Source organism: Peromyscus californicus, unplaced genomic scaffold (genome assembly GCF_007827085.1).
Source record: "Peromyscus californicus insignis strain IS unplaced genomic scaffold, ASM782708v3 Scaffold_7__1_contigs__length_154581171, whole genome shotgun sequence".
NCBI classification, from domain to species: Eukaryota; Metazoa; Chordata; class Mammalia; order Rodentia; family Cricetidae; genus Peromyscus; species Peromyscus californicus.
In genome coordinates, this window is record NW_026294595.1 from 39597494 (window position 1) to 39622480 (window position 24987).

At 37.7% G+C, this 24987-nt stretch overlaps 1 protein-coding gene across 8 annotated transcripts in view; it reads left to right on the forward strand.

The window, feature by feature from the left end:
• Positions 1-24987, forward strand: part of Slc4a10 (solute carrier family 4 member 10) — a 265310-nt gene that overhangs the window by 234505 nt on the left and 5818 nt on the right. For 7 of the 8 annotated variants that reach the window (XM_052726362.1, XM_052726361.1, XM_052726367.1 and 4 more), the window contains 6 exons: positions 2260-2511; positions 3690-3758; positions 8574-8747; positions 9452-9574; positions 18108-18175; positions 20974-21090. In XM_052726362.1, the coding sequence (XP_052582322.1) occupies positions 2260-2511; positions 3690-3758; positions 8574-8747; positions 9452-9574; positions 18108-18175; positions 20974-21090 (803 nt within the window). Of the gene's footprint in view, positions 1-2259; positions 2512-3689; positions 3759-8573; positions 8748-9451; positions 9575-18107; positions 18176-20973; positions 21091-21925; positions 21965-24987 lie in introns of all 8 variants that reach the window. The other variant, XM_052726365.1, reaches the window with a different exon arrangement.

A 24987-nucleotide genomic window follows, 5' to 3' on the forward strand; every position in this document is an offset into this window, starting at 1 on the left:
TATGTTACAAGGTGCAGAGTTCTCTCTCTGACAAAGGGATACTTCCTTTTGGCTGGCATGCCTAATCAGCTAATAATTTGTTTGCAATGAACAAGTTTTTAAAAACATTTTAAAAGAAAGGCAAGAAGGATGCTGATTAATGAGAGGAAATGCCAGAACTGCTTTAGTTCCATTAAGTCAGATTATTTTTATTGTACAACATAATTAAGGAAAATCATGTATTCATTTTAAAAACAAAATTACTCTCTCTGAAATAATTATCTGGCCCACTTCCAGAAATCCAAAATTCCACTGTTCATCTTTATATTAATTTTTTAAAAGAGTAATAAGAGCTACAGGAGATCATTGTTATGAGGAAGGCTTTCTTCATATTAGTAAATTTAGTGGATGTGGATGCTTAGAAAGTTAAGAATCTGCTAAAATAATAAAAATAAAATTTAAAAACCCTCAACTCTCAAGAGCTCTATCATCTTTTCTCTTTTGATGTTCATTTGTGGCCCCAAGCACTTCTCATAACCCCATCACTTTTGGTAACATCACAACTTTAAAATAGTTCCAGTGACACAATTGCACTGAATCCCTCAGATGCAGGAATTTGGGCAGATTCTAATTCATATCCTAGTTTGCAGTCCCTAGGACAAAACACACCTGTAACTGCTTCAGGCTTTGCTTTCCAAGGACTTGAGTTTTATGCAATGTAACTATAGCTTACAAAATGTTTTGCCAAAGGCTTTTTCTTATGCATTTTGGTTATGTTGATACCAGGATGGTTTCCCATTTTCTGGATATCCCCTGGTATTTTATCCTCTCTATCAGGCCAAATGTAACTACTCTATCTATTCTACAATTACAATTATTACATTGAATTTTAAGATGTGTTTCAAGAATACATGTTTCCTTATAAAAGTCATTCCACTCAGAAGGCAGAGGTAAGAGGATTGCCTATGAGTTCCAGGCCAGGCTTGTCTATATAATGAATTGCAGGACACTTAATCTATATAATAAGACACTCTATCAAAAAATTCAATCTATAACTTCTATTGATTGTTTCTTATGTGTTAATAATTATGCTAAGAATCTATGGGAAATATCGAGAAGTGATTTGATGTTATCTGTCCTTAAATAACTTGGTTTTATTACAGTAGAACCTTAAACACACTTAGTGTTTATGATGCAGTGCACATAATATGATTACTAGAATTAAATAATTTAATTACTACATCTTAATGAAATGCCCATTATTATCGTTATCAACTTCTCTCAGATAGGAAAAGGCCTGAGATTTATTTTTTGTTGTTGTTGTGTTTAATTTTATTTTTTAATTGAAAATAGTTTCTTCTCTCATACAATACATCAGACCACAGTTTCCCCTACCTCCACTCTTCCCAGCCCCCTCCCATCTCTCCTCTACTCTAGATCCACACACACCTCCTTCATTTCCTCCTCAGAAAAGAGTAGGCCTTCAAGACACAACAGCTAAACAGGACAAAACGAGATACATTATGACAAGGCGAGAGCTCTTATATCGAAGCTGAACAAGACAACCCAATAGGAGAAGAAGAGTCCCAAGAGCAGGCAAACAAGTCAGAGACACACCTGCTCCCACTCTCAGGAATCTCACAAAAACCCAAGCTAACAGCCACAACACACGTGCAGAGAACCTGGTGTGGACCCATGCACGCTCCATGCTTGCCATCGTTTCTTCCCAGCAGTGCGTTTCCAGAACTCTATTACATGGGTTTTCATGAAGCAGTACTGAAAAAAATAAAAATAAGAACTAGAACACATCAATCAAGAGTTTTGCTCCCTCTGGGGTTTTTACACTTTCTATAGCTACACGGCACCGTGGGAGAGGCTAGCAGCGCTCTCCCGGGTGTCTTTTGAGTTCTCCCGAGATCTCACCCAATCAGCCTATCAAGAGGAATTTCAGAGGAGGCAAAAAACACTGTTGTTTGAGGGGATGGCTGGATTCTTTGGCTGTTGAGAAGGGAACAAAATGAGAATAAGATCATAATGTACTGAGATAAAAGTGAGAATAAATAAGGGAGATTAGGCTCTATGATATTATTCTTTCCAATAAAACATCACTCACTAAAATGGGAGCGGGCTGCTGGAATCAGTATTTAGGATCTTAGTTCAAGGGCATCTGCTATGGAGGGACTCTCAGTATTGTCGGGAAATGGTTTCTATTCACGGCCAAGCCGTCAGTAGCTGTGCTGCTGACACAGTTTCCTTCTCTTTCTTTTGTTTCTTTAACAGAAAGGTTGTGGCTATCACCTGGATCTGCTAATGGTGGCCATCATGCTTGGGGTGTGCTCCATTATGGGCCTGCCATGGTTTGTGGCCGCCACAGTCCTCTCTATCACTCATGTCAACAGCCTGAAGCTGGAATCAGAATGCTCTGCTCCAGGAGAGCAACCCAAGTTTCTCGGCATCAGAGAACAGAGAGTGACTGGGCTCATGATTTTTATTCTTATGGGCTCATCAGTTTTTATGACCAGCATTCTGAAGGTGATGAAATTATCCCTTATGGAAGAATAAATATGTTTAAGATAGCATTTTAATATAGACATAAATTTGTAAATATTGCATGGCATGAGATAAAAAGTGATAAATTTTTAAAAATTTTAATAATTCTCCTTCAAGGGTGAATGAAATGTTGCCCTGTGTTTTAGAATCCTTAAGTACTTGAAAGTTTAATTTTGTTATACTTCATGACAATAACAATTTTGATTTGTAATTTTCAAGCAATGGGAAAAGGTCACACTTTCTAAGTGGCTAGTGACTGAATTCACTGTAGTCTGGCCCAGGTTAAAGGTTCTATTATTTTGTTAGTCTGTAGATTGAATGTTATTTACTATAAGTCAGTGATGCAGACCGGACAACGACTATGCCATGGTCACACAGACAGCTTTTTATTTTGAAGGCCCCACACAAATGCTGCATGTAAATCATCATCACATATAAGAAATTTTCACATTTTAAATTATCAAATTAATTTTGAATAGCAGTAGAGAGGGATTGTTTTGTGATACAAATCTGGCAGATATTCTTGCAGCATGTTAACTACATTATGCATTATCATTCATTTTGATTGCTTAAATATCAAATATTAATTGGAATATTGAATTTATCTGTATCTTCTTGTTTTTAATCACTGAAAAATTGTATTTCTGTTATATAAGTAATAGGATACTAAATAAAATGAGCTAACCCAATAAAAGAAATTTGAGCAATCCACATGTTAACAAATATCTGCCATAATTAAGGACCACACTGTAAAAGTAAACTTCATTCTTTACCTTTAATCCAAATATTTTAAAATAGAATGTAAACTGTCTTTAAAGGGCTAATACTCAATATTTGTTGTGGCACAATAATAGCTTATAGTGCTATCTCTTTGGAATCATGTGGTTTTTAGGATAAGTTTAACGCTTATAGCTGCACTATTATTATCCTCTCTTTAGAGATTGAGAAACTAAGGTTCGGGCAGGTTATGTAACTGCTTAATGTTGTATAGATTAAAAAATGCTGAGGTAGAGTCTGAAACTAATTGGAAGCAATTCTGTACTATATTTGTTTCCAGAATGTTTTTAATTTCCCCTTTTCCCCCAACTGTGGTAAGTACAAAACTGAATGACCACACGTTGGAAAATAATGCCTCCCGTTTTATGATTGTTCTTTTACAGTTTATCCCCATGCCAGTATTGTATGGAGTGTTTCTTTATATGGGGGCTTCATCTCTCAAGGGAATTCAGGTAAATTACTTTACTCTTACAGGCATGTCTGTTGTAACCTAAAGTACAGATGTTGAGGCACGTGACAGCAACCATCATCTGAGCAGAGCTTTCTGACCATATGTCAATCTTATGAAAGTGGCCAGAACTGTAGATGCTAAAGAAGATTCTCTGCTAAACGGGCACTCTCTCATTTATAGCCAGCCCTAAAGATGGATAACCTTAAATGTCTATGTACGTGTGTGTGTATGTGTTTGAAGGAGAATATATATATGGAGGCCAGAGGACAGCCCTGCTATTCCCTGTCTAGGTTAGAGTGACTGGCCAGTGGACCCAGGGATGTCTCCAATCCTATTTCCCCAACACTGGCATTACATCAAGCACCACCATGACTGTCTTTACTAGATGAACTCTGAGGATCTAACTTTAGTCTTCATGCCTGGATGGCAGGCACTTCGCTAGCTGCGCTGCTGTTTACCATAAATATATTAACACTGAAAAAAGTTGAGTTTTCATCACCCTTTTAGAAAACGAATTAAGTTCATTTCAAGATATATAAATGCAATCTTTAATAATTATCAAGCCATGTTTATGGACTCTATCTGCAACAATAGAAAAAAAATATCTTATGCAAAAGATATATTTTGGCTCATGGCTTCAAGGGATTTCAGGCCATCATAGCAGGGAAGCCCTGGGAGAGTAGTTCTGTCTACAGTAGTGGGAACATGCGGTAATGGTCAGTCACAAGGCAGCAATCCAGGAAACAGACCGTGTGGGACTTGAACTATTGGCTGGTTATAACCTTCAGAGGCCTGGCCCCCAGGGACAGACTTTTGCTAGCCCACACCACTTGATAAAGGTTCCAGAGCCTCCCAAAGCAGTGCCACCACTGGAGATCAAGTGTTCAGAACATGAGCCTGTGGGGAACACTGAAGACTCAGACCATATCTGCGCAGGACACAAAGACATAGGTAATGGGACCATGGCAGGACAGAGGGAAGAGAGCCATGCAGGGTGGAGGGAAGAGGACCATGCAGGATGGAGGGAAGAGGGCCATGCAGGATGGAGGGAAGAGGACCATGCAGGATGGAGGGAGGAGGGCCATGCAGGATGGAGGGAAGAGGGCCATGCAGGGTGGAGGGAAGAGGACCATGCAGGATGGAGGGAAGAGGACCATGCAGGATGGAGGAAAGAGGGCCATGCAGGATGGAGGGAAGAGGACCATGCAGGATGGAGGGAAGAGGGCCATGCAGGAGGGAGGGAAGAGGACCATGCAGGATGGAGGGAGGAGGGCCATGCAGGATGGAGGGAAGAGGGCCATGCAGGATGGAGGGAAGAGGGCCATGGAGGATGGAGTAGACATTGGAGTTTTGATGTCGTGAGGTAAGAATACAGGAAACCATGAAGAGCTGCAGGAAATGGAAAGCCATTCTTTCCTTGGGATCACAGAGGGATCGTAGTCCTGCCAAAATCTTGATTTCTGACTTTTGACCTCCACAACTGGACATTTTTATTCCATTAAACCAAAATGCTGTAGTAATTTGTTCTGCGAGCTTCAGAAATGGATGCAGATTTCTACTCAAATGTAGTTTTGAATTGTCATTGTTTATGGCGATACTCTTCAGCCAGAGCACTTCATTTTCTTCATAAGAGCCTACACTGAGGCTTGTTTATTGTATAGATTTTTTAAAAACTAAAAATAATAGGAAGTGCAGCTTTGCTATGGTGTGGCTACTCTAACTACTGATGAAAACTTATGGAGGAATTAGATCCTGGTTGAGACATAAGAAGCACGAGGTCTCATCCCTGAGGAAACTGGCCTTCTGTCTTTGAGAGAGGCAGCGTCCAGCCCTCGAAACAGCGTGGGCTGCCAGAACCGGGACAAAGCTTCAACATGAGGCCATTGTAAGACACTGAAATCCACAAATGTAGAGGCTCTATACCTCAAGGAAGGGAGGGCATGATCGGGAACTGTTGTGTTTTAAAATTTTACTCAAAGATTTAATTTGCTCATTTAAAGTATCGTGTATGAAATACATTTTAATAGAATTACTGTAGTGTTTTCATTTGTTTTTGATTTTTGATTTTTTTTTTTTGCCTTTGGCAAAAGTTTCAATGAGTAATGATTTTGTCTGTAAGTGGAAGGCATTTATTATTAGGCCTCGGGCTCATATAAATAGAACAGCAGGAATTTGAAAAATAAAGTGAAATAATTGTGGGTAGATCCCGGCAGATTTTCTTCTAATTCCATTCAAATGATTTTTTTCTTTTTTTAACCACGTGGCTTAGAATTAAACAAAATGTCAAGTTTTAGAATTACTTGGGATGTGATCCTTTCAAATGAGATTGAAGAGAACATCAAAGTCCTCAAGTCAAATTTAGTGAGTTTTAAATCACGTTAATGAAATAGAAAGCCTAGGCACACTTTGACAGGTCTCACACTGGGAAACAGAATTGGTGGAAATTTAAGTGAACAGTTAAAATTCCTATTGGGAATTGAAGCTGACTGGATGGGGAAATATTACACATTGCTATTGGGACACGATGAAAGCCAAATGCAAAACTTCGAATATATTTATCACGATCGTTATTCCTGGAATAGTGCTCGGCAAGCACATTAGCTGTCTATGGTGGATATCCTAAGGAGCATGCTACTTTGTTACCAAGCAATTGGAGGACTCTTTGTGTCACCTGGCTTTTTGGCACTATTAAGGAACTTACTATGTAGGCTTCTCGCTGTGAAATATGGCAGAAAAAACAGATCACAATGTTCTCATGAATGCTGTTTCTGTATTCAAATATATAACCACATCTATATTCATTCCAACATTGCAGGGATCCAAAGGGAAGCAAATGTGCCACTTAAACAATAACAATTGAAGCGCCCACTCACTGAAGCACACTTATGCAACAACATAGCTCCCTAAATGGATAATGATGGGTGGGGAAAATTCTATAGGAACAGACATTCAGTTGTAAGCTAAAGGATTTTATTCTCTATTCTTCCATCATATACAAAATTGTATCTGCTTAATGATTCTTAGCTTTAAGATACAGTTATGTAGTAGAAAAGACACACACACACACACACACACACACACACACACACACACACACACACACACATACACACAAGGTAAACCAAGAATGAGGTTAGCAGTCAGCTCTATCATGGGTTTCAGCAAATAACTTTGGAAGATTGTGAATGAGTATTAGTGGATGAAGTAATGTGCATTTGAGTATAGTTTACATAATTGAAGAACAGTTGTGCCACACAGAAGACAGAGCATACCCAAAGGAAGATAGATTTGTATTGAGTTTGATGTTCTCTCACACCTATCCCATCTCAAATTGGGTTTTGAGAAAACAGGATGCCCTAACCCTAACTCTATAGACACTTGTTTATCTTCACAGTAAAGTTTGAAATATCTGATGATAAGTAGCTGATCATTTTCTTATGGTAGCTGAGAAATATTTATCAGTGTTCTTTTGAAAACGCATAGGTTATATTATAAAAATGTATGCATTAGAATAGTGACTGATGGTGATAAAAACCATTGTTTTCTAAATAACCCCCTCTCACTGAAGGAATGATAAATAACAAATTTGGCCTAACAGTGAAACAAGTGGCTCACGCAAAATACAACTAATATGCAGTAAAATTAATTATTCAATAAAATGTGTTGAAGTAAGAGTCTATGAAAAATGTAGCTTATAAAATAAATTTTAAGTTATTTTATCTGTCATTATGACCAAGTTGAAATAGAGATAATCCACTGATTACATTGGATCCATCTATTAAATTGACCCAAATAAGATAGTTTGCATTTCTGTATGAATCTGCATTGATACACGTGTATGCACAGGTATATCATATACCTGAGTGTATGCACAGGTACACGTGTACATGTATGCATGCCTGTGGAGGCCCTAAGTCAACACTGGGTTTCTTCCTCAGTCACTTGCTGCTTGTTTTCTGAGACAAGGTCTCTCAGTGAACCTGGCGCTCACAGCTTTGCCACCATGGCTGGCTAAGGAGCTCCAGGGATCTGTCTGTCTCGGGCCCCACCAGACCCGGGATTACAGATAGGCTAAACTGTGTTCATCTTTTATGGGTGTGCTAGACATCTGAAATCAGATCATCCGGCTTGCACTAAAGGCTCTGTGCTGACTAAACTATCTCCCCAGCCCTCAAGTATAAAATATAATAAAACACTTTGCTAACAAAAACATATGTAGGCCAAATCTTTATGTAAGATGTGTGTGTGTTTCTAAAGACAACATCAAAACTTTGTTGGAGATCAAAATGGCAAAGCCAAAACAGCAGGGTTCAGTAAGGAGGAATCCAAGGCACTCTTCACAGCAGCTGAGTTTGTGTGGTACTTGGAGGAAGCTGAGGCAGAGAGCTAGATCTGGTAGTACTTAGCATGTGAAAGCCAAAGCCATGAGGGTAGATGGCACACTCCAGGAGAGAAAAAAAGCACACCAATCATGGGAGGCCTAGAAGACCAATATCTGGGGACAAAAGGGAGAGATTATGATATGATAAGCTGAAAGAATGTGATTTTGTCTGTCATAGTGCTAGTTCTCAAGGTAGCAAAATGTTGCATTTACTATATGCAAACGCTATTAAATGACATCCTGTTACAATATTATAGGAAATATAGTATATTATTCAATAAATAGAAGTCCAAACTGTATGTCAATTCCAATGTCCTACAGTTTCTACAGCTGTGTCATTTGAACCTAATATTTTGGAACATACTGAATATTTAATTGTCCTATGGTTATTGTTGTCTTGCTCTTAAATGCAATATAGTCTGTTTAATCTTCTAGCTATTTGATAGAATAAAGCTCTTCTGGATGCCAGCCAAACATCAGCCAGATTTTATATATCTAAGGCATGTACCACTCCGGAAAGTCCATCTCTTCACAATCATTCAGATGAGTTGTCTTGGCCTTTTGTGGATAATCAAAGTTTCAAGAGCTGCTATTGTCTTTCCTATGATGGTAAGAAACTTCCCTCAACCTTTTCTCTTTCACTGGTTTTTAGGAAACTCATGAACTAAAACTGCAACAGTAGAGTAGCCTTGAATTACTTTGAACAGTTACTGGAAAATCTAGTGTAAACTTGGGCACTAAAATGGGTTTGAAAAATATTTTGCATTTCGCTAATTTAATATCAGTTTTTTTTCTTGTTCATTCATAATGTAATGGTTAATGGAAAGCAGGATGGAAAAATGTAAATTTTTAAAAATAGCATTGAGATATACTAACAAATATGAAAAATTAGGGGAATTTTTTAAGATAAAATTTAATTGAATGTTTCAGACAAATTTTAAATGCATTTAAAAGTATAGTGAATTTGAATGACTATACATAATTCAAAAATTATTAGCATATGTAAGAATCTTCTAATGTTCACTTATCCTAGTTCAAGCTTTTAATTATACATTTAGGGAAGCATAATTAAATATATTTCATAGTTTACAATTTTTCTTTAAGATTACTTCAACATTGAATAAAATCTTAGATGCCACCCTGGCGATTTCATAAGAAAAGGAAATAAAGAGAAAGACAAGGCTGTGTTTTATACACATGTGTTTTCAATTTTTAGTTTAATATCAGTCCTAATACAAACTCATCTATATTTCTTCTTCCTTTCATTTTTGTTTGCTTGTTTACATTTTAAACTATTTTATTATTTTCTTCAGGTGTTAGCCCTGGTATTTGTGAGAAAGTTGATGGACTTCTTGTTTACCAAACGGGAACTCAGCTGGCTTGATGATTTAATGCCTGAGAGTAAGAAAAAGAAACTTGAAGATGCAGAAAAAGAAGTAAGTCAGAATAAAACTTGGTGTTTTGTTTGAGAGAACAATAGCAGGCAGCTCTCTGCTGAACTAAATTATTGTGTTTTTCATTAAATGGTGATTACTAAATACAACAGGTAGAAAGATTTGGAAGTGTAATGCTTAAAAATATAGCTGGGGCAGAGAGAGGGGCAGAGACCTTAAATGAGGAAGTCAACCCTACATGAACCATACATATATCTGCATTTAGTTACTCTCCAAATTATCAGGCATATTTTTCTGATTTCTCGATCGTGAATGGAAAACTTGCTGATGCATCACTGTTTCTGAGATACAATCATGTAGTGATTGCTTCTGATGGAATGTTTGAGAAGGAAATAATGTGGTACATCACTGTTGGTAATTTTTCTTTCCTAGCAGGTTTTTTTAATCAGCAGATTTGAATCAAATTATTATTCTTAAAACAGAGAAAATATTTAAGAAGAAAAACGTGACCTGATTTGCTTCCAAAGTGATCGAAGCTTTAAAAACGTATTTGAGAAAACTTTGGGTTTTAGTTATCTTCCCGGACCACTGATTTGTCCTATTCTGTTTCATAAGAGAAAACAGGTTAGATAGAAGTTTTAGGAGATATGTAAAGTTCACATGTCAGCCTGGATCTTTTTTGAAGGTTATATAGTCATACTATTTTTAAAGCACGTAGAAATTGTAAGGAATATAAATGAAAATAATGACCCATGCAACATTTTTTACAGAGTAACTGAGCCCAAAGATTATAGAACACAAAAACAAAATTTCTCTGTAGAAATGAAATAGAAAGGAAAAGTTTTAGGAGCATTGTCCATTCTTTCCAGTTTTGTGTTTCACAGGTGTTTACTAAAAGCTTTCAGTTTCTTTTCTATAGAATATTTTTGGGGGACCATAGATATTTTTCTTCTTTCCTGTAGGTAACTTTATTTGTAAACATGAAAAGAGTTTTAGTTTTGCTCAGGCATTTAGATAGGCCAGATTGGACCACAAATCCTGGTGAATTTTTGGCTGAGAACATTCTACCAGCATAGCTATATAACATGTGGTTGGTGGTTCCTTCATCCATGGGATCCACACTTAGAGACATCACGATGGTGTATCTTATTTCTGTGTGAATTCAGTTTCCCAAAATGTTGTAGAAGGCATATATAGAACCATATTTCTAGTAATGTTAATGCAACATTAAAATACTGTGAAACTATCACTGGTTCTTTACTTTTCGGTTTACTATATTCATCTAAGTAGCAGAGATCTTTTAAAAATAATAATTTAACAGTCCTTACATGATGTACTAAAACTTACCCCACCTGAAAAAATTTCCAAGGTTTAAAGTTTGAAGGGAAGTAATTTTGAAGACAAAATTTATTGCCTATGAGTTTCCCCCATCTTCCCAATGATTATACTACTAAGCTCATTCATCTAGTAACACAACATTATGTTTTCTTTATTGTATTGTTTTTATTTCCTGTCAAACATCTTTACTGTTTCTGGTGAATTAAGGTAGGAGCACTCTTTTCCATAGAGTATCATCCCTTTCGTACAGTATTCTTTTGAGGCCATTCTCAGAATGAAACAGTCTTAGAATTTCATTTCTCTTAGTATTTGGAAATCTCCTAAGGAAAATACTGAGTAAACTACTCTGCTATCATTGTTATTCTTCTCTACTGTTATAGAAAGATAATGGCAGCTTCTTCTGTTTGTTCATGACATTGCAGAAAGCAAGTTGACAGTCATAAATTTATTAGGACTAGCCGTTGTAACTTTGTATACCTTACTGTGCTCTGATGATGCTTACTGTCTTGTGAAACTGAAAGTAAAGATTTTAGGAGTAATTAAATATCACTAAATTTTCTAGAACTTATACTTTCAGCAAGTATACAAAAGTAGAATAAGACCTACTTGGGGAATTTTATAGTTGAATCCTTCAGTTCCAAATATGGGAGGGGGCTGGGGAACCTTGCAATATATTTACCAGGGGGGTTTAGAAATCCTTAAAGTTTCACATAGTTATGATGATGATACTTTCATATGATCCCACCTGCATGGAATTAAATAAGAAACCCAGTGTTTCATTCAAGAAATAACTTATACTCAAACATTAAAAAGCAGTTCTAAGCAGTGCAAAGAAGGCATGACACCAGAGGAGTGGAGAGATAGAGGAAAGGACATGTGAAGATGCTTATGTTCTATTTAGAACCAGCATTGGAGAAGAAGAATTGGTAAGGAGTGGAGGAGGACGTGTGGAGGTTGACACTGAAGCTTAAATCCAAGGTTCATTTTCTCCTTGAGGGCCCAGATTTGGGTATTTTCATTTTTGTGAGCCTATGAATTCCCCTGAAAGATATGGTTGTACCGTAGTGTCTTGTACCAGTGCCCAGTGCCACAAGAGATTGTACATGAGAGTGGATAATGGATAGGTTCTTCAGAAATGTTCCAATTAATTGAGGAACTCTAATTGTGATCTGGCAAGATGATAAACGGCAGAAATGTCTCAGCTCCCTGAGACTTGAATTTAAAGTGAGCTCACCTCTGGTCCTTTGGATGATAGTTAGAAGCTTGAACCTTTATCCTCCAGGGTTTTCCTATCAGTAGCCCATTTCTGGTCTTATGGCACTGAGAAAACATTCATTTGACCTGAAAATTCAATAATGAGTTAAGCAGAATAAATAGCTACACAGGCCAGTCCAAGGTCGCAGAGCTTCTGTTCCAAATTCTCATGTACTTCATGCATATGCATATGCATATGCTTCAGTTTTTAGAAAGAAAGGATTATAATCAGGGTAGAAATGAATATTGGAACCCTGACATTTTGCACATTGCTCTGTGTAAAGGGAAGACTGCAGAATCAATTCTGGATGTCCAAATGTGCTCAGAGTACCAACATGCCTTCCTTCCTACTTAAATATTCCCCAGGACATCATACGCATGACAAAAGGACTACAGCTCAATGCAGAAAGTTCCAGCAGAATATGCTTGCTCTCAGGTGGAAAGCATGGGTGCCAGTGTTAGGGAGAGGTGAAGATGCAGTTCTGTGGAAGTATTCCCATCTATAGCTTCTTCATTACTGAGGGACCTCTCTAACACATGCCCTATAGAAGAAAACAAAAGAAAGCAAGTGGGGCCTTGTGATCGCGAAAAATTCCAAGAAAGTACAACCTAAAAATAAGCACAATTAAACAAATTAAAGCAAATGCTTAACTTCTCAGAAAGGTAAGAATTGGCTGTGGATTTGGGAAGCGTGTCCTAATTACTAACATAGATAAATGTTTTTTTTTATAATTCAACTGTGGGGTGGGACAAGTATGTTCTATCTCCTGAAGCAGCACTTTCCCAAAATGTGGTTCCAGGGTCTCTGCTGCACCAGCCAGTACCTTTCAATATTTTAAGAATGCAAATTCATAGGCCTGTTTAAAGAAATGATGCATATTAGAACCAGAATCTATTTTCCTAAGACCTCCAGGTGATTTTAACATCTGAGATAAGCCTTTTATTAGACTCACAAAATCTCAATCTCTATAATACAGTAGAATTCTTAATACAAGATTACCGTGTCAGAATTTTTGCACTTAGAATAATTTAGGCAATTGCTTAAAGGTGCTGAGTCAGGACCAGTGAGATGGCTCAGCAGTAAAGGCGCTAGCCATCAAGCCTTCCAACCAGATTGATTCCTGGAACCCACATGTAGAAGGAGAAAACAAACTCCTGTCAGTTGTCTTCTAACTGCCACATGTGCTCATCTCTCTCTCTCTCTCTCTCTCTCTCTCTCTCTCTCTCTCTCTCACACACACACACACACACACACACACACACAATTTAAAAAGTTGCTGTGTCATAGGTTCTGATGCCTCCGTGGACTTACCTGACCCCTTTGTTTTATGTTATCAACTCTTTAATCTTTTGGAAATTGAAAATAATACTTTTTAAAAACATAATATTTACTGTTTTCAAATTTATACATATACAATATCTGAAGGCGATTGTATTAGTTGAGAGAAGGAAATGGTAGGAGTTTCTTAAGTTCTGTATGTCTTACTTGCTTCTTCAATTAAATGAAGTGTTGAACGTGACTCCTGAATCTCCTTCCACTCCTTAGTAAACATAAATTGCAAAATCATTAAGTATTTGCCTCCCATAATAACTTAAGTATCTTTGTGAACACTGACTCTCTGCTATTGTTTGAACTTTGAGATTTTTAAGGGCTCCCACATGCATACAGACTTTGCCCTCAAATATATAAAAAGTAACATTTTTCTACCAGAATGGATAGATACGTTCTGACTCTGACTCTATGGTGTGCATATGTTAATGTACTGTGCCATGTCCCATATATCTTGACAAACTAAGTTGCAAGGAAGACCTCATTCTAGGCTGCAGATTAGTTCTCCTGATGCTTAAATAAGGTCTTTTAATTAATGGTCTTCTTATTGTAAATTGAGTTTAAATTCTTTCTCAGAAGCTCATGTATTTGAATGTGTAGTCCCCAGATGATGACACTTTTTTAGAAGATTGTGGAACATGTAGGAAGTGAAGCCTCTAGAGCAAATTGATTACTGGAGGTGGACCTGGAGGTTTTAGAGCCAAGCCCCACTTGCTGCTACTCTCTGCTTCCTGACAACTAATGCAGGGTGACCAGCTGCCTCATACTCCTGCTACCATGCCTTCCCTGTCATAATGGACTGCATCCCTTGTTGAAGGTTAAAATAACCCTTTCCCTGAAACTGATTCTTATCTGGTTCACAATATGAGAAAATTGACTAATACAGAAATTGTTGTGGAGAAATAAGACTGTTGCTGTGACAAGCTTGACCATATGGCTCTTGGCCTTTGGAACAGGTTTGTGGGAGGAATGTGGAAGAGGTTAGAAGAGGACTAGAAAGAAGATCTAATCCTGTAAGCAAAGCTTTACTGGTTATCCTCATGGGAATTCAGAAGACTAGAATGCTGAGAGAAATGTGGAAGTAGAAGACCAACTCCTAAGGTTTCAGAGGGGAACAAGGATTCTATCGGGAGCCGGGCTAGAGACAATTTATTTCATATTCTGCCAAAGAAGTTGGTTGCATTCAGCCTGCCTGTTATATCCCGAGAGCTTCAGAGCACCTAAATTTGAAAGTAACAGACTAAATTGTTTGGCAGAAAATTGCCCAGGTATTCATGCTGTGCTATGGTTATCACTTACTGCTCTTATGCAGGTCCTCAGCAGAGAACAACAAGTGGATCAGAAAGGTATAAAAATGTCCAGTTGTGCTTAAAGTTCTATGCAAGGCTGTGGACGATGAGGCAAGTATAGTTATTAGAGATTAGTACCATTAAAGAAAAATCTTCTGCTCTGTACAGAGACAAGAGAAAAGGTGACCCGAAGGCGAGACTCTACCCACTGTAGTCTTGTGAAAATGGAAATTCATTTTTAAGACTAAAGTCTAAACTGAGAATACTGCTGAAGGCATTGTCTCCCCCAAAACAACATCAATGTGTTTTTCTAAGCTCAGAATACAAAAGCTGATGCAGTTGTCTTCAAAGAGGGCAAGGCTTCATCTTGAGCTGGCTTAGGGCTTGGCAGCACTATGTGGTACTGATTGTGTAGGTGTGGAAGATGCAAGAATAAGAGAGTCAACAAAACTTGTGCCAAGGTTTCTGAAGGCCACTGAGGCCAGGAAATGTATCCCAGGGTTGGAAAATCCTGCAATTAGGCACCTGAGAAGGTAATTATGAGGCTGTGAAGTTGAAGATTGGGTTACAAAGAAAACCTCATGTGGGAGATGACAGAACCACAGGATTTCTCCACAGCAAAGCCTGCAGGAGGGAGCAAGCTGGCACATAAGAGAGGCTATGTGTGCTACTGGTAATAAAGCAGGAGAGATGGGGCTACGTAAGCCCTTTGGACCACTGATGATTCCATCAAGAGTTCCAGATGCTGGACACAAAGCTCTAAGATTTGGTGTTTGCACTCCTGGGGTTTGGTCTTGCTTTTATATAGTCTTTCCTTTCTATATCCCTGCTCTTCCATTTAGAAATGAGGATAGTTACACTGTGCCATTGTATGTTGAAGGCATTTAACTTGCTTTTTGATTGTACAGGGGTTCACCTTAACTAGGTATTTCCTTGTCTCAAAGATGACCATGAACCTATGGGAGAATGGAGCAGAATGGTCTAGTTAAATTGTAAAATGTCCTCTGTAGACTGGTGTGGTGGAACACTTAGTTTCTAGCTTGTGGCACTTTTTAGAGTGTTGTAGAACCTCAATGAGGTGGAGCTTCACTGGAGGAAATTGGCCACTGAGAGACCTTCATGTTTTATGTTTATAGCTGGGCCTTACTTCTTGTCTGCTGTCTGCTTCCTGAGTACTTCTACCAGGTGCCTCATGTACCTGACACCTTCCCTTCCCTAACTGTTAAACCAGAAGCCTAAAGAACCCCTCGTAAGTTGATTCTTATCATGCACTTGGTCACAGAAGTGAGAAAAGTAGCTCATGGACTACTCGCCTTTCTGTCCTAATAGCAGTGCCAATGATAAGAGCATAAATGGGCTTTGAAAGAAACAAATTCCATACAAAACAGCGCAAGAAAGTGAACAGCACTATTTCCATGGATACGAGAAGATATATAATTAGTCCCATGGAGTATAATACACAATGAAGTATCTGAGGTGAACATACAAGCAAAGTTAGAAGCTGAGCTCATGTAGTCCCCTCATCATTATTCCACAGCATAGACTGAGCTTGGACCTTCTGGAGGCATCAGGGGTGAAGTCTCCTCAGAGGGGCCTGCCTTGATCAGCAGGTTAGGAGAGTTCTACAAGAGTGAGCTGAGACCTGACTTCATGTTGCATTACAAAGTTGTAAGTTAGCTAGCTGAAGAAGCATCCGAGAACACTTTGACACTTAAAATAATAATAAATATGGTGCTGGACATTTTGACTGTGGGAATAATGGCAGTAGCCAAAGCCACATCTCTTTAGCAACTAGTTTGGGTCCGTTGAACTAAACTGAGCTTAAGCAGCTGGTTTACATTCATCTTAGTTAAACTAACCTTAGCTATGCTACGCTAAGGAAAGCGGGTAAAAGATGACCTCCATTACCGTTCCTGGTTTTCTCTCAGCATTTCCCAGTTGGGTGGGGTCACTGGGCTCCTTCTGTCTGAGCATCTTAGAAATCTATTTCAGGAGTCAGAGCCAACAATTCTAACATCTTAAAATGATCCTAAGTAATTAATTGAACTAGGCTAAGGCCAGCTGACCTGCTTGAAAATGAATGTCTTAAATAAGGGTGTATATGCACACACATGCAGATTGTATACATATGATATAAACATATATGATGCAGGCAAAAATTTAATGATACCATCATTGAAAACTATAGAACATTTCTATAAGACAGCCATAAGCTTGTCATTTCAAAATTATATAGATTAAAAAATTTTATAAATGAAGGAAATGTATACATGAATACATTGTTTTCACCCTTTAATGAAGGGTGGAATATTGCTATTGAAAGAAGAAATCTGAAGCATGAAACAAAAACAATATATATCCAAGTGGAGTGTAATTTGCTTATCCCTTCATCATGGCAAGTCATAAACCTCTCTCTTTCTTGGAGGGTTATATATACATGTTTTATGGATATGTGTGTACGTTCATACAGGTATGCCTGATCAATATCAGATGTCTCTCTATTACTTTCTACTGTAATTTTTGAGAGCATGGGCTATCTTGGAACATGGAGCTCACCTGTTGGCTAGGCTAGCTGGAAAAAAAACTCCAGGGACTTGCTTGTCTCTACCCCTCAGTACTGGGGTTCCTTGGTGCTGCCTGGCTGGTACATGGTTTGTGGGAATCTAAGCTCAGATCCTTATGCATGTCTAACAGGTACTTTGCCAACTGAACCCTCTCCTCTGGCCCTAAACCCATGTTTTAAGACATGTGAGAAGGTGTCTTCTGTCTTTTTCCGAGTCTCTAGAGCAGTTCTCAAAATGTGCTCTCAGACCAGTCTGACCAACATCACCTGGAATGTGTTAGGAATGTAAATTAGTGTGTCCTCTCTATTCCAGACCTACAGAATCAGAACCTCTAGAGGTAGGACCCACACACTTTTAGCATTGCCTCCAGGTGACTCAAATAGAGTTCGAGGATCAGTGCTCTGAACATGTAGCCCTCATTTCCTCCTAGTAGAGCATTTGGGGGAATGTAAATTCAATGTATAAAAACCAAACTCTCATAACATTACCCATACTTTTGTTCTTGTAAAATTTAGGCTATTTCTTAATGTGCTTGGAAATTAACCATGTTTCACATTGAGTGACATGGAGGAGATTGCTGTTAGCATTGAAATTACTTCGTGTTATGAGATTTTCATTAATTACTTGTGTTCTTAGTAGCTGAGGCTTTATGAAAGGACCTGTGCTAGCATTAATAAATGCAAACAAAGTGGAAGGTCCTGAGGTTAATGAGATAATAAAACATTAATCTGTGTTTCTTCTTTAATGTAAAACGGAGACCCATCAGGTTCACTTTATGTATGGTACATTTGTCTTTCCAGGAAGAACAAAGTATGCTAGCCATGGAAGATGAGGGCACAGTACAACTCCCACTGGAGGGACACTACAGGTAAACATGTGTTTAAAACACATCAGGGAGCATCATAGAGTGTGCTGGTTATACTCTTCATACCGTGTGAAAGTTATCAAAGCTGTGTTAAAACATAAAAAAAGAAAGGTTACAGTAAGTTCTGCCAGCTCTCACTGCGTAGCAAAATAACCTAAAATGAAGTGGGCAGGGAGTTGTCTCCTTTTCATGTTTTATAAGGTATAGAAAAGATCACTTTCATATTCTCCGAAATGACCCCCTGAAGACACATGGTTAGACACCATTCACTTCTAACATAAATGAGGTCAGTATCTGTAAGATGATCTTGGGAAAATATTTTTATTCTAGGAATTTGCTCCTAACAAAAGTCATTTCCAAAACGATACTCTAATTTTTGAGTTAAAGAAGTCAACCATGTCTATCATTTAAGAAAATATTCATATAGTTCTGCAAAATACACTGACCTTTTTACACACAAAGACAGCAAAATGAAGTTTTGTTAGTTAAAATGAAAATTTTTACAAACCTCTGTCCCCCACCCACCTTCACTATTCATCCCTCCTTCCCTCCTTTTTTTCCTGCTCCCTTCCTCTCTCTCCCCCACTCTCTATCTCCCTTCCTCTTTCAAAAAGTTTGGTTTGATTAATTTCTTCATAAAGTCTGTTTTAAGTACTCTTTGATACCCAAGTTGTATGGTCTCAAAGTTCTCATGCTGTACCAGTAAATCAATAAACATAAAATTTTTTTAGGGGGAGAGATTTGCCAAGGTGTTTAAAAGACAAAGTCGTGAAGAATCTATTGGATCTCAGAGTCTTACTCTAACAACGTATTCTCCCCAAAAGTTTAGGTGTAATGACTTGTAATTTAAAGGTGGACACAACTAGTGAAAGTATTTCAGCTCTTTTTTTTTTCCCTCATTTAAAATACTCTTGATTGAGTTGGATCAGTATATTCTCAAGTGAATTCTACAGAAACTAACTTTATGACATGCCACTCCAAAGGGGTTTTGTAGTTAACTAAGTTCAAAAAATTGTCCAAAACTGCATGCTAGCTTGTAAATTCATAAAGGAACTTTGAATATGGAATAACAAAAGCAGTACTGCCCCTTTGAAGCTTAATTTTGCTTGGTTCAAAAAATTTTAAAGCCCTTTGTTCATAAGACTGTCTAATAATATCACAATATATTTGTTTTTCATGTGATTTTTTTGGGGGGAAATTAGTTGATCTCCTATTCTGAATTTCTAGAAAGTTCCATTTTCAAGAAGGCTAGAGGAATTAAAGAGATTTTCAGATTGAGCAAGGCTGAGTCCTGGTGCTTCATTTACCCCAATTGTTGGGTTTGTTGTCCTCTTGTAAACAGCTACCAGTATAGCTGACCTGAGGCCAGCTTAGGAGTTTGGTTAATGTGATTTCTTTTTCACAGTAAAAAATGCTACCTATATGTACAAAAATAGTGCTTTTTTTATTATGAAAGTTTTTGCTTGGTCTGTAATGGCTTTATACTGCCATTTGACTATGTATCTAACTCTTGAGAGGTTTTGAAGTATTGTGAATGTTTTCTATAATTGCTTTACATTGAAAATATAAAAACAGAACAAAACTAAACAAACCAGCCAATGACCATCATAGAACCTAATCCTGTAGGCTCCCCAGTTGTATGGGAAATACTCTGTCAAAGGCACAGGCTGAATTCATTTTCAAACACATAATTACTGAGTAAGTGCCATGTGTCCAGCTTTGGCCGACTTTTGGGGGACGCAGCTGTTAACCAGTGACCTAGAATACTGTTGTCATTGTATTCAAGTAGAACAGAGAACCAGCACAGAGCATAAGAGTATGAACAGCTAATACAGTGTTGTAGATGGCAAGAAGAAGGATAGAAAGAAAGTGGATACAAAGACATGGGCAGCTAAGGGGGTGGAATGGCAGTTTAAGATGGTGGCAGCATGAGCCTCCTGAGCAGTCGAAATTAGAATTGGAAGCGAACATCTGAGATCGGGGATGAATTAAGAAAACTGTAAAGCCGGGCGGTGGTGGCGCACGCCTTTAATCCCAGCACTCGGGAGGCAGAGCCAGGCGGATCTCTGTGAGTTCAAGGCCAGCCTGGGCTACAGAGTGAGTTCCAGGAAAGACGCAAAGCTACACAGAGAAACCCTGTCTCGAAAAACCAAAAAAAAAAAAAAAAAAAAGAAAACTGTAGCCCAAATTCATATCTACACAGCTAGAATATTTTCTTCAGATTTTTCAGATACTTTTTAATAACTGAGGGAATTGCTTTATGCTTCTCAATTTTAATTATTAAAATATGCTATTATAATAAACAAAGTGAAATATTATTCAACCTTAAAAGGAGAGAAATTTGGGCATATGTGAGGACATCTTGAACTCTGAGGACATTTTTCAAATGAAATAAGGCAGCGACACAAAAAACAGACCTTGTACGATCCATCTTATGTGAGGCACTTAAAATAGTCCAAACGACAGAGGAAGGACATGCAGTGGTGCTTACCGGGGGCTGGGAAGAGGAGGAAGCAGAGAGTTATTGTTTAATGGAGATAAAATTTGAGTTTTAGAAGATGAAAAGAATTCTGGAGACAGATGTAGCAGTGGGCTATACATTGTAAATGACTTTAATAACTTTTAATTGTACATCTTAAACATGTTTAAGATGAGAACTTTATGCTGTATGTGCTTTACTTGAAAAATTTAGGTAAAATATTTCACATGGTTATAAATTTTCATATACTCATCTTCTCTAGTTGAATGCCTCATTATTTGTTTATTGTATGTTATTTCATTTTGGGTAAACTCCTGTCCAGAGATGACCCATCTGTGATCAATATTTCTGATGAAATGTCAAAGACTGCCATGTGGGGGAACCTTCTGATTACTGCTGACAACTCAAAAGATAAGGAGTCACGCTTTCCTTCCAAAAGGTTTGAATTTTGAAATAATAAGGTTATAGTAATGCTAATGATTTTATGGTATAAACTCACCAGGAAAGGATACTATTGGTTTTAATCAAATTTAGACTTTAGATATTTCAAAAACTTTTTCTAAAGGGAGAATGGCAATTTTTACAAACAATGTATTTCTCAATCTCTTCCTTTCAAATTAAAACTCACTCCAAAACTACCACAGTGGGGGGGAAATGGAGCTGTTATTGACCCCAGTGCATGACAATGTTGAACATTCATTTTGACCCACTCTTTCTTTGTGTGGTTTCATTGTATTTGCTCATCACACACTCCCCAGGACCACTGTGGGTGCTGGGCCGCACTCCTCACTCCCTGTTTCCTTTTGTGACAGTGATTTGGCACGTGTAATGGTCATTCTACATTTACTTGGTTTCTAGTTCCCGGTTTTCAAGTCCCTGACAAACTTCCCTAACCTTATCCTGAACATCCATCCATTCTCATCTGTCTGTAGACACGTGAGCAGTCCTGTAGCTGTTGGTGATTTCAAGTGCATGCTGAGAGAAAAATGTGTCTTTAAACAGTAAGGGAATCCTGGTATTTCCCACTGAATTTTCCAGGACTGATAAATGAGTATGGATCTTAGCATGCAGCCATGTTAGATGCTGATCAGAAAAAAAACAAAAACAAAAAAAAATAATAAAAACAACAACAACCCTGTGTTATGTTAGTTTTATTTCTCATAAGAATGTGGTTGATGTTTGGGAATGGTGTAATAATGATTTAATTTATTTTTATAACCTTACATTAACTTTTTCTACTTAATTTTTATATTACATTTTTTTTTTGTCATAAGCTCCCCTTCCTAATCACTCTAGAAGCTGATTCCCTAAAGGTAAGACCTTTTCCCTCAAACCTATTCCCTGGTTGCATTTCCTTATGTTAAGTGGTGTCTTCTGGAAATCTGATCAGCCTATGTCATCTGTGTGAGTTTTGGGGAGGCAAAAGGCCCAGAGAGTCTTGGACTCCAATCCAATGTAAGACTTATTTTTATGGTGTTTTATGTCTACTCAGTTCTTTAAGGGGCTCTGAAGCATGAGGAAACCTTTTTCCCTTAAAGTATACAAATACATCACATAAAAAGCAGCAAAGCTTACAGAACCATTCTTAGCAAGAAATAGCATCAAATTTCTAGATTGGGTAAAGAAAATTTGTCCCTTTAATTTTGCAAATTACAAATATTGCTGTGATACACCCAAACTTGCAAGCTTCATGAGACACAATTGGAGCCATGGCTAGAGAGAAAGACTACATTCATCTTGGAGGGAAAACCTCTTGCTGCTAGTTTTTGTCACCCCAAAATGGCATGCTGCTTCAATGTCATCTCTGTAGCAAGCAGAGTAAACAAGACAGGGACTCTCGTCACCCCAGAAGCTGGGGCAGTCTTTCCTCCCTCTCCCCTACTTTTCCTCTTTCATTGTTTGACTAAATTCCTCTGATTGCCTGACTCTAAATTTCTCTAAAACTTATACCAAAAGAGGTTGCTATAAATTTCTTTATAGACTACTTCTACCAGTTTCGAATGGTGTCTTTGAACAGGGATTCAAAACCAGCATGTATCCCCTTGCTTGGGTTAAGCAGCAGTAATGTTCATTCTAAACATGATTTAGATTTCTTTCTTCAAAATTCTTGTCCTAGCCCCTCCGAATCATCCTTGTAGTAATTTTATGTCTTTGTCAGAACTCCTGAAAGAAAATCAGGGTAGTAAGGAGGGAAACTTGAGCCCAAGGGCTCTGTCTGTGACTCTGTCACAGAAAAATTTAGCATTTTTCCAATTTATTTTAAAATATGAAATCCAGGTTGATGAGCTCAAAGTAAAATGCCAATCCTGGGAACTGGGCAGAGAATTTGAGAAAATCAGACTTACAGATGCTTTTCATTCTGAATTACATGGGTCCAGAGTCCAGACTCTTCCTGTTTTCTCTTTGTGTTGAGCAAAGGTTTTATAATGTGATACTTTCTGTGATTCTTAAAGGAAATAGTAAAGTCAAATGCTGCCCTTTACCAGAAAACCTAGTTATTATAAAATTATGCTCATAACTCATTTCAGGAGCAGATTGATTCTGGATAACAGTGTAACATACTTGAAAGGTCTCTAGTTCTAAGTAGACCATCATTCATATACTGGTATAATCATGTGTTTCTTGGTTTTATTAAACATATATCCACACTGATCTTCAACCATTAAGGAATGAAAAGTTCAATCTAGCTTTCTCTCTCCCTTACCCCCACCCCCGTGTGTGTGTGTGTGTGTGTGTGTGTGTGTGTGTGTGTGTGTGTGTGTGTGTGTTTCAGATAGTGTCACTCTATAGCACAGGCTTGCCTTGAACCAGTTATGCTCCTAAACATGTCGCTGTGCCTAGCACTTTTCTTCACCATTTGATGTGATAATATATTATGTCTGTGAGTTGGTAGTCAGTGTCTTTCATCTTCACAACGGTGGAAACTCTGGGGAAAAGAAGGAAGTGGCTTCTAGAAACCCTAAAACCACCAATATTAGTAGCGGCAGTACCCTTTCAAAGCTACTGCTTTTCCTTAGCAACTGTTGAAAACAGTGAACTATAACAAAGGAATGCTGCCCATTTGCTGGAAAACAGACAACTCACTTGTCAAAACAAAAAGAGAAGTCTCTTGTGACCCAAGCAGGTTCTATACAGACTTTGATCCACCTCTCTCTCACAGTTCGTTCCCATTTTGTTTCTTTGTATAGTATGTCTCGGGAAGCTTAGTTGCTTGTGCAGTGACGTTTAGGACAGTAATATCTTATCAGTTGTTTTGTTCATATTTTGTTTTTGGAAATACCATATCTAGTTTGACTGGAAGTAGAAGTTAGGCACTGATTGCAATTCCTGCTCATCTTGAGGATGTCTGCTTTGGCCCTGGTTGAACAGTGCTATACAAACATATGACAAGCTCCTCTAGCATCTGCTTTTTTGTTTTTTGTTTTTTTGTTTTTTTTAAGGGACTTGACTTTATCTTTACCTTTTGATTGCCTTGCTTGGTAACTAACAAGAAATACATAAACTATAAAATTCTAATCAATAGACTTTAAGTGTTCAAATTCAACACTTAAAGTCCAAGAAAAAAATGTGAGCTGAAGATTGGATGTCAGCACTCAGCATTACAAGCAACCTATATCTTGTACTTGTAAATACTCTTCCAAGCAAGTTAGAAGTGATAGGACACTAAAAATCCTCCTAAAAAGCATTAGGAAAATTATTTTCCTATTTTCTAAGTATACTGTGTAAGAATGACTTTTTTAAAAAACAGTGACTCCAATAAAATACCTCTTTAATCACACTAAATACTCTGTGAATCATTTGTATCCTACAGAAGAAGTGATTGCTTGAGCTGGGACTGTAGAATGTTGCAGCCAGTAGTGGCTAAAATTTGTACCTTTGCTCTGAACAAGTTAGCTAGTGGGTAGCCTGGCTCTTCTATGACTGTTCTACCTTGAGTTGTGTTACTTGTGTGTGATTCCTATGTATCAGCTGCTGTTAATAATCTCAAGGATTCCCTCTCTTCATATATATTTTAAATTTGCAAAGTTGATCTCATAGTGTACTTGTTATTTCATAATTTTTCATTAACAGTGTGTGATTAATATTTTACAAACCATATTTAACTTTGTAAAATCATATACTTAGTTGTAATATAATTTCTTAGTTTCCTCCTGTTACAGACTTAGACTGTTTCCATTTTTGTTTGTTTTGATTTTTAAAAGATTTGTCATCATCACCACCAACACCTTAATCATGATCATGATCATCATCACTATTATTGAGACAGGTTCTCACTATGTACTCTGACTGGTCTGGAATTGATTTGTAGACCAGGCTGGCCTAGAACTCACAGAGA